Source organism: Cyprinodon variegatus, unplaced genomic scaffold, assembly GCF_000732505.1.
Source record: "Cyprinodon variegatus isolate N-32 unplaced genomic scaffold, C_variegatus-1.0 Scaffold70, whole genome shotgun sequence".
Lineage (NCBI taxonomy): Eukaryota > Metazoa > Chordata > Actinopteri > Cyprinodontiformes > Cyprinodontidae > Cyprinodon > Cyprinodon variegatus.
In genome coordinates this window covers 701251-712408 of record NW_015150523.1, presented here as the reverse complement: position 1 = coordinate 712408, position 11158 = coordinate 701251, and the positions used below count along the sequence as shown (strand labels likewise).

Here is an 11158-nt window from a genome sequence, read left to right as displayed (position 1 = left end):
ATATATATATATATATATATATATATATATATATATATATATATATATATATATATATATATATATATATATATATGCTTGTATAAATAAATCTGTCTAAGTCTAAGTATGAATTAGTTTTTTGCTTCCAATTGCTAAGTCCAGTACAATTGCAAATACAGAGTCCATGTAACATACAGCATTTAATTTGGGGGTGTACGAAATAATTGATTCTATCAACTTTAGCGATATTAGATATATTTAGACAATATTTGTTCATCCATCAATTTTCTGACACGCTTACTCCCAAGTGGGGTCACGAGGGGTGCTGGTGCCTATCTCCAGCTGTCTACAGGCAGGGTCCACTCTAGACAGGTCACCAGTCCATTGCAGGGCAACCCAGAGACAAACAGAACAAACAACCATTCACTCAAACCTAAGGAGAATTTCGAGAAGCTAAACAGTCATGTTTTTGGACTGTGGGAGGAAGACCCCAGGCCAGGAATCAAACCTGCAACCTTCTTGCAGCAAGGCAGCAGTGCTACCCACTACGCCACTAAGCAGCCCTCTAATTTTTATGAATTTAAAATTTCAATATTGAAATTTTAAGTTAGTTTTCAGTGATCAATTTGTATTGAAGATAGACTGACAAATCGACAGGCTATTTTTTTTTTTAGCTTTTTTTCATTTGTATCATTGGTTGACATGTGCATTGCCCGATTCTTTAGTGCAGTGGTTCTCAAACTGTGAGGGGCATCCCACAATTTGGGGAGCTCAGTGGAATTGCAGGGGTTGTAGGAGAAATGAATCGAGTAAAAGGCAGGAGTTAGGAGTTTTTTTAACAACATATTTGTTGATAGAAATGATTAATTCTCTTACACAATAGACTGCTGCTAAACTTAATATAATTGCACTTTAAAGGTGACAGTTATAGCTTTTTAAAGTAGATTGCATTATTTAATTTTCTTGCTCTTGACTTTTCTCTGTTCAACAGTGTTGTGATTTTACATTATATATAATTCCTATCCAGGTTGGATACCATATTAATGTTGTGATAACTGTTCTATTCAATTCCCATCTAGCTGGGAATTTAAATTTCTGGTACTGTAAGATGTTTAGTGCCCTCCAAAGTAGGGATGGAAAAAATCTTATTTAATCACATATTAGTTTGTCTGTTATATATTGTTAATGACACACAGTCATAGTAACTGTGTGTTAGAACAATAGATGAAAGAGTGATTCGAGCTCTAATCATGGTCAAACAGTGAATTCTGCACATACATGGAATAAATTCACCACAACTTCTCTTCAAAATATTAGAGTTTATTAACAAAAATCATTCATCCATCCATCCATCCATTATCTTACACGCTTGTCCCAATTGGGGTCGCGAGTGGTGCTGGTGCCTATCTCCAGCAGTCAATGGGCGAGAGGCGGGGTACACCCTGGACAGGTTGCCAGTCCATCGCAGCAAAAATCATTCAGCTCCAAGTCAAACATATTTCAGTTTAAAACTGCTAATTAAAACTAGTGAAATTCAACTAACTAAACTGATATGTACAAAGAGGAATGGGAAACATTGTTGAAAACCATGTTACAGTTTAAGATGGTTCTTTTGTTTGAAAACGAAAGTTTATCTGGAAGAATTTGGGATATGATCAAATTAGCTTTTCACTAATTTAGAGAAATTGGAATGTTTTCAGACCAATTCATAATGCAAATCCATTGGGTGAATAAAACATTATTTGGCCAAATAATGTTTATTGAATGATTTTCTTAATCAGGAACCAATAACCTTTAGTCAAATGATTCTTTACCATATTCGAAATAGCTAGCAGTGAATATACATGAGGATTTCATTAAATTACTTTTGGTCATACTTGGTAATCGAAAATGTAATGAGCATATGAGGAACACATGAAAACTAATGTTATATCAGATATTGGAGAGGTCTTACAGGTGCTTATGAACCAAAATCCCATCTTCTTCTCTGGTCATCATGTCAAGATGAAATATGGGCACTGGTTCCAATTGGTTCCCAATGTCCAAAAACCATGATCAGGGCATGTCGCACAACAACAGCCATGCGTTGAGATTGCAGAAATCCCATCCATTGCTGTCCCCTCCATCTGCTATTCATTGTTAATATTTTGTTTGATTTATTACTAAATGTTTATTTTATGTTTATCTGAAGCTTGTGTAACATTTGCTGTTATCGTGTCATTTTTATCATCTAAAAGGAGGGGGGGGAAAGCAATATCGGCTCTAAGACTGGGACCAAAAATATCAGTAGCAGTTGTCGGGATCGGTTAGGCCGACGTCAGAACATTCGTTACCAGCATTGACCTTACAAAACCTGTACCGGCTGATCTGTTATTGGTTTGGTTTTAAAAAATGTAAAAAAATATTTATAAGCAAACAATAATTTCATGGTCTTACTTTAATATAACTCTTAAACCATTTGGCAGAGTCTATTTTTCAGCTGTTCTGCACCAGCTGCAGCAGAGCCACAGCATGATCTTGTGAGGATTTTTCAAAGATATGTTTAAAGAATCCCAATAAATCGCCTTTGTTAATGTATCAGGATATTTAGCGATAAAATGTATCAGTGACTTGTGATATTTATCGTAATGCAAAATTCTTCTTAATCCACATCCCTAGTTTTAGTATTTGGTCCTGACATGGTCATGAATTACTGAAATAATTAGACATGCTAGGCAATCTATCTCTAGCTCTTCTAAGCAGTTAAAGAAGTCCATTCAAATCAGCCAATAAACCAGCTGTAGATACTTTTTGTGGTTTCGGCAGGTGCCATGTCCTGCTGCAAAATGAAAGCAGCATTTCCATAGAGCCAGTTGAAAGAGGAGACCTTTTTGTTGCGCTACTAGTCATGAGCTTTTCTACCACACTTTTTTCTTTACTCATCTTTACATTTTATGTTTTTAGATAACAAAGCCAAACTCCCCACCTCTTTATTGATCATTTTCTTATCCTACTTGTGGAGGTGCTAAATGACTTTCCTAAGTTAGAAATGTTCCGCATTATTATGAATGTCTGCAATAAATGAATGCAACATTAACATGTGTTATATTTTAGATGGTAAAATGCATTCATATTAATACAAATATTACAGTAAATGTAAATTTAGATTATAAACATCACAATTATAAAATTAAATATCCTGTTATGCCACTGTCACACCTTGACAATTTAGCCAGCGAATGTCGACGCTCCAGAATCTTCCCAAACGCTAGCATACACTGAACTTTCTATGTTGTTTTTTTATCAACTTTGGGCCTAAAAACACATTGAAAATTATTAATTTAATGTAATTTAAGAAAATAAATCTAAATGTAAGAAACAAACGAATATAATTACTTCACTCTATATCTGTATATTAATGTAGAGTGAAATGTATTTTTAGGGGGTCTTCAGTATGTGTCTCTGTTATTACTGGGCTCACAGGCTGAACAGTTTGGGAAGCCCTGGTAAACTTTATGTATAAGGAGCAAAAACCTATTTGGAAAGAAATTCTTTATAATATCATGTCACTGGTTTAGCTGTAAATTATTATCATACAATAATTTACTTTTCTCAAATGAGTTACTAAAATAAATACAATTTTAACAGTTATTTAGGTGCTCCTGTGTGATTTATTTTTAATGTTTACCACATGTTTGTCAAGTTGTTAAAATGTTAAAGAAATTAATTTAAATGGTGATTGTCCTGCTAACTGGGTCTTCAAAATCCTTTGTCTTTATGTTAATCAAAACAATGAAATTTAGAGTTTTTAACTATTTTTAATCAATCGTGTGCTTTTGCTGGCTTGGTTGCTTATGCCTTTGGTCGCTTCTGATTTCCAACAGGTGAGTTTTGAGGATGTGATCGGAGAGCCAGTTTCCACCCACAGTTTCGACAAAGTTTGGATAGGAAGCCACGCCACCTTCGAGCTGGTCAAGTTCTTCTTCTACCGCCTGCTCTCCACTCTGCTGGCTGTGCCCATGGCTTTTATACTCGGGCTCATTTTTGGAGTGCTCAGCTGCGTCCATATCTGGTGAGTTGATGTTTTTCTGCTGAGACTAAAATGGATACGATAGATTTTAGTGTCCAGCCAAAATTCCTAAAGCTGAGATGCATTTGAGGCCAACAGTTAAAATATAAATATTTCATTTATGAATGACGTCGTTTTTTTAAAGCTTTAATTTAAAAAAGCTTTTTTTTTTTGCTTTATTTCTCAGGATGGAATGATTATACAAAATAATATCGTTTAGGATTAGAAACTCTTTTTAGTTCTTTGGAAAAGCAAAAAGATGAATACAATTTTTTACATAATATCCACTTCAGTAATGAAACACCCTCCCTCAAATATAGTTTTTCTACTCTTTATTTGTTTAATTACATCATGGTTACGTAATGTATAATTTGTAGTGTGCAATAAGTCGAAACAGGTGCTTGAAAGTTTACCTAGCATGTCTATGTGCTTACTACCACAGTGCAGCGAATCTATATATAAAGACTTGATGGAACATTTTAAATCCTCATATAAGCACAGAATGGAAACTTTGGAGGAATGCTGAGCTCCACTGGAAGCTCAGGAAAAACTGTCCTGTTTGCTCCACCAGACAGACGGCATTTCAGAAGCAATTAAAGCACTTTTCAGACCAGAGTGGAAACATTCTTTATTTGCACATGGAGCGCTGCAGAGACACTTTTGTATGACCTCTGAGCTAACTGAGGCAAAAGATGAGGAATATGTCAATCCAGGGCATTGGTGTTCATCAGTGTGACCTCTGGTTGGAGGATCACACAGAGAGGGAATGCATCAAAGGAGTCCACAGTTCTCACAACCCCTAAAACATGAAAGAAGCCAAAGAAATCTGTAGGGTACACTAGAGGTCTTTACCCATGAGATCATATGAATAGACCCAAGGTCAGGTCAATGGATCAAAACTGGGTGACAATTGCCTTTTTTACTTCGCAGTAAACACATGACATGATCAAACATCATAAAAAAACTATTTTTTTTAGCTGGAACCTTTTTCCCTAACTTTGCTAGACCTGCAACTTCTGTCGATCTCCATTACTCCTGTAGATTCAGATTTACTGAAAGTGTTTTTCACAGCAATATGGTTCTGGAATTAGCCAGCAAGTCCATTTGACTTTTAATCAGGTTAAGCATGAGATTTCCTGGCATTCAGAGAATCCCATTCAGGAGTTCCTGACTCTAGCGTCTCAAAGACAAAAAGGGAGAAAGTATCAGTCTTGCAGAGTGCTTTATATATAGGGGGAGTATCACTTGTCAGTGTTCTATGTTACAGAACAGATGGTGCACCTTCAGAGTTTGCAAAGGAAATCTACATGGTCACTGGTCCACCAATGTTCAAAATTAATATAATCAATATTATTTTAGGAGGTCGCCATCACCTTTGCTCTTCTGTTATTAAATACGTTTACATACAGGGATTAATAGTTTTAATTGAAAGCCATAGTTATGTTTTTATGGCTCAGATGTTGCCTGGTCAAACAAGGTCTGCATCAAGAGCTGAGAAACCAGGTCACTCTGATGACAAGTGGGCTACTGGACGACTGAAATAAGAAGACAACAGACACGGCAACATAATATGACACTAGAATGCTACTACTCTAGTAACCCTGACCAACATCCATCTATCCATTCATTCAACCCTCTTGCTCCCAATATCTGGGTTCGGGTCTCAAAGGTAGCAGCTTCAGGGATGGAGGCCCAGACGTCCCTCTCGCCAGCTACTTGCCCAGCTCCTCCAGGAGGGAATCCCAAGGCATTTCCAGGACAGCTGAGAAACAGTCCCTCCAGAATGTCCTGGTTCTCCCCCTCAGTCCCCCTACCGGTGACACATCCTAACCAGATGCCCAAATTTGGCAGTTAGAGCAAATTGATTTTTAAACCTTTTATTTAAATTATTATTATAAAAATTATAAATAGCTTTACAGACAGACTGTGTTCCGCCTCTTCAATTCTTCCCCTTAATCTTTGATTAGTTGCCACAAACACACCAACTATTCATCATGATTTTTTACAACCATCTAAAGCGCTTATATTTTCTCATGCCCAGTCCAAACAGACTAGCATCAAAACCCACGCTAAAATTCAAATTCAATCGTTATTTCCTGTATTTATTTTTATTTTGTTAGTTTAATCATGTATAAGAGTTAAAATATATTTTTTTTAGACTGCAGAGACCAAAAGCAAAGGTAAAATGCTTTGCTTGTTTTAAAAATCCTCTGGTTTGGATGGGTTTTGGTAGAAGTTTTTAGGAGCGTGTAAAAACAATCTATGGCGTCCTTCAAATGATTTTCTTGGACTAAAAGTCAGACCGACACCTTTGTTAGTAATATGAATACTGTAGAGCTCACTTTTGAGGTGATCTTGCTATCGGCTGCATTTGTTCTTTAACAATCTCTTGTTGTCCTTATCCCTGCAGGTTGGTGATGCCAGTGATCCAGAGTTGTATGATGCTACTACCCTCAGCGCAGAAAATATGGCAGAGCCTGACGGACATTTTCATAACACCGCTGTTCCACAGCTTTGGAAAATGTTTCTCCTCCATTCAGGTTCAAATATTAGAAAACTGACGTAGTCACCTCTGTGCACCAAGGAAGAAAATACCTTCTTTTGGAGAGAGTGGAGTTTTTGGAAATATAAAAAAAAACTTAAACTTAAGCTCTTATAAAGTAAAATGTAAAGTACAGAAAAAAGTTTTTTTTAAAATGCATGGGAAAAAAGAAGAGGAAGAAAGATATATCGATATTTGGCCTGTTTGTGGCTTTTACTACCTAATTATCCTTTGCATTTATTTGGTTTTATTTTGGTTTATGAAAACTGTTTTTGCCATTTTCTCTGAAGTAGAAAAGTCTTGCTGCATAGCTAGTAAAATATCTATTGGCACAAGATTGTATGATAGTCAGATTCCACAATAAAATGAAGACTGTTGAATTAAGTGCTATCTAGGTGCTGTTATCAGGACACTGTCTGGTGAAGTGTTAGCAATACTCTTATTTTGAAGTTTGAAGGGAACTGGTTTATGAGTTTGGGCCCTTTTGTGCTGATGGTGCTAAATAAGAAAAAAAAGCTTTCTGAGTGTTTGGAGTAAGAAAAGGTGCAAATCTTTAACTGCTTTTAATATAGGTGACATCATTTAATGTTGGTCAGTATTTTGAGACTATCACAGCTGGTTAACTGTCAGCCATTGGCATCGGTTTTACAGTTTACTAAACTGAAGGACCATTTTGTGGTTTTAAAATTCAAAGTGTAAAACTTTTAATCGGATTGACAAATTGATAGTTACAAGCTCGACAGTCCTCAGTGACAGCAGAATCTTGCTCTCTGGTTGCTGGTCTCCAAATAAAAATTGTGCATTTTTTTGTAAATAGACCACACTAAATAGAAACCATGTAAAAACTGTCCTTTTATAGAAACTTTATTTGCAAAATTTGCAAAGATAAATTTTCCCTGCCAATATTGCTAAAATCCCATTTCTGTTCTTGGGAATCAGTGTCTGTTAAATGGTCTCAGCAGCTCTACGTATTGTTATCTATAGTTTAGATTTACCAGAGAGACAAACCAAGCTGGCCAATGTTGTTGATTAATTTTACCAAAGCTGTATCTGTAGATTAACTTGAACTATCTAGTTTAATTAAAGCATAATCCTGCCTCTATATTGCAAATAGTTGTAACTGCTTATGACAGACAGACCAGATGCATCTTAAATGGTCAGCAGAAAATCAACATTGTTGAATTATTTAAATTATTCATGTTTAATATGACCAGGAGCCTATGAGCACCACTCAGAAAGCAGTTATGACCAAAAAAGGATTACGGTATCATTCCGTTTCTGTTCAAGACTTTTTTGTTATCCATGTTATTGAATGGAATATTTCTGCTCTGTGAATTTATATAAGCTGTATATATTGCATACTATTTAACTTATAGTAAAATGTTATGAAAAAAAGGCATTTTAATGCATTAGTTTAGATATTTAAAGCTAGGATGCAGCGTTTTGCACATTTGCAGGGGTATGGCGTGAATTTGGTTCCATTATTGTTGAATACAAAGAAAAGGCTTTGTAAAAGGAAATTTGAAAAAAAAAACTTTGAAGTACATCTTAACCGAAAAAGGTTTTTGTTGTTTCCCCAATTTTTTTAGAATATAATAATATCTTATCTTAATATGTATATATAAAACATTGCTTACTACAATAATGGAATAAAATTCCCTAAATACAGCTGTGTTAACATATCTGTATTGAACTCACATTGCCTTTACTATCATTTTGGGCTTTTACTTATATTCTGAGTTTATTACTGTTATTTATAATGCCATGACTTATAACAGCTCTGGTTAGAAAAGGGTAAATTATCTTTTAAACTCACACACAGGCAGAGCCTCTGTGGGATTATTTTATTTTAATATTTTTGGTTTATACCTAAACTTTGCTCAGAGACTCAGAGAGAAAACATATCATTTAACATTTAACTTTAAAAAAAACAAATTCACCCATAAATGCATTTTGTTGTGTACCTGGAGCCTCTGGTAGTGCCTTAAAGATGAATATAGGCTCTATGAGTGCTGCTTCAATATCTTTATATTGTGTTAGGCTAATATTTATTTTACCCAATCTGTGCCTTTAAATGCATCCAAGTTTGATTTCATTTTCTCTGTTTATGTTTTGTTTTTTTATGCTTGCTTCTCTGCTAAACAGCAAGCTCCTTCTGTTTGTTTGTTGTTGTTATTTTGTGTGTATATTATATGAAGAGGATGGCTGTACAATAACCAAACTGGAAACTAAGATTATGCTAATTGTGGACTCTGTATTGTGATGACAGGTCTGGTATTAATTTTAATCAGTACAAAACCAAACCTGTATGACATCTTTGTAAACTGTTGTGTGAAATCTTGAGTAGAGATGCAATTATCCTTGATCTCGCTAATTGATTAATATCTTAACCTTCATGATTAATTGATTAATAATCTGATAGCATAAGATGCCTAATAGGAGATTTTTACAGAATTTCAAACATGGAAGGTTAAAACAATCCCACTTGATGAGTACGGCATAAAGCATATTTACACACCAACAAAGTTTTCCATCTTGAATGCGAAATTAAAATTATTTATTTTTTAAGATTTTGGCTTTATACTGTAGCTACATCGAATGTGTTCTTTTTGAATTCCACTGTAATGTTTTATATTTTTTATACACCAGATACAGATGCAGAGAGCTCTCCTCACAAAGCATTATGGAATTTGCTGTCATAACGGCCCCGCTGTCGCTAGTATGCTATAGCGGCGCATAATAACAAAGATAGCACAGGCACCACGCAGTGAATGAGGAGTTACGTGACTACCGGGGAATAAAAAGCAGTGATCATCTGTCCAGTCATTTAACTGAGTTCACTATTAAGTCCACTGTATAGTACCCACTCTATATAGTGACTGAGGGATTTAGGGGCTAGGGAGGACTTTCAGAGACAGGGTTGTGCATGTGCACAAAGGGCAGGTCTTTTTAAAAAATTCGCCAAAATCCTCCACAATACCTTTAAGTATCTTAGAAAATTATAATATTTCTTAACACCAATACAAAAACAACGTTTTCTAGCTTAGTTCTGACATCACATCTTCCTCTCCACAATGAGAGTTAAGGTCTGGTGAGTTCGCTGGCCAATTCAGAACAAGATCCTTAAACCAAGTACTGGTAGCTTTGGCATTGTGTGCAGGTGCAAAGTCGTGTTAGAAAAGGAAATTTTCATCATTATAAAGTTGGTCAGCAGCAGGGAGCATAAGATGCTCTAAAACTTCCTGGTGGCGAATAGGTCTTGCTTGAGCTCTGTAAACAGCCAGCCTCTTCCTCGATGACTTTTAGTGGCTTACCTCCCATGTGCAAGGGGTCAGAGGTCATCTTTTGAATAACTGTCAAGTCGCTAACCATCGCCACAATTGTAAAGCCTACAGAACTACACAGAGACCATTTAAAGGCATTTGTAGCTTTTCTAAGTTAATTGATTAGCTGATTAGTATGTCTCCAGGTTCCTTCCACATTGAACCTTTTCACAATATTCTAATTTTCTGAGACACTGAATTTGGGGTTTTTAATAGTTTCCAATTAAAATTCTAAAAATAAAAAAGTAAGACACACTTGAAAAATATCAATGAGTATAAGATACAAGTTTCATTATTTTATTGGAATCACTGAAAAAATCAAATTTTTCTTGGGTTCAGTAACGCAGTGTTTTTCAACTCTGGTTCTCAAGGCATACTGCCCTGCATATTTTGGATGTTTCTCAGCTTCAACACACCTGATTTAGATGATTGCTGTTCAGCAACGCCGGATAATATACCATCAATTGATAGCAGGTGTGTGAAAGCTGGGAAACATCTAAAACATGCAGGGCAGTGTGCCTTGAGTACCAGGGTTGAAAAAGACTGCTCTAACGCATCTCTACTCGTGTTTTCTGTCAGAAACACCATCCTAATAGATGTGCCGACCTTTGGCCCCCACCAAGGCACCCCCATCTCTCCCAGAGGCTAAGCTAATGAGAAGCAAATTTAGCAAGTTAGCTGATTTGGGGTTTGTTCGGCTCATTTTTTTTTTTTTTTTTTACAGATGGCTTGCAGGTCACAGAGTTAACTGAATACAGTTAAAAACCAACTTTTACGGTATTCAGGGAGGATTTTCAAATTCAAGCTCATGTTATTAATTTTACCTGTACTGGATACTAGATGAGATTATGTTTGGCTCTAATCTTTGAGTTTAGGTGTTCAGTTATCATAGATGTATCTCAAACTCATGGTCTGGATGGCATTGCAAATTATTCGGCCTCCAAGAGCCACACAAGGCATAAAATAGAAAAATTTGTCCTTTTTAGGTTTACAAAGTGGCTAAAACTGCTAAATACATAGGGATATGGCTATCATTCCAGAGTGGTGTGCTCTTTAAGCTCCGTTTAAAGACTTGATGATGCTGAAGTGATCTGATATAAAAATTAGATACTTATTGGCAGGGTTCTACAATCATGTGATGTTTCTTTCTCCACCAAGAGATCAGGAAAATATTTGGTTTTCTTTTAAATATGTGTTTTATGACATTATTTTCTCACTAAATGGACCTCACCTTGTAATCCAGATTATCTGTAAATGACCCTA

At 35.7% G+C, this 11158-nt stretch overlaps 1 protein-coding gene across 1 annotated transcript in view; it reads left to right on the top strand.

Annotated features, from left to right (window-relative positions):
• Positions 1 to 6998, top strand: part of cav2 (caveolin 2) — a 7752-nt gene extending 754 nt beyond the window's left edge. Inside the window, exons 2-3 of the mRNA XM_015372257.1 lie at positions 3846 to 4033; positions 6441 to 6998. Of these exons, the coding sequence (XP_015227743.1) occupies positions 3846 to 4033; positions 6441 to 6591 (339 nt within the window). The 3' untranslated portion in view covers positions 6592 to 6998. The remainder of the gene's footprint in view (positions 1 to 3845; positions 4034 to 6440) is intronic.
• Positions 6999 to 11158: the final 4160 nt, after the last annotated feature.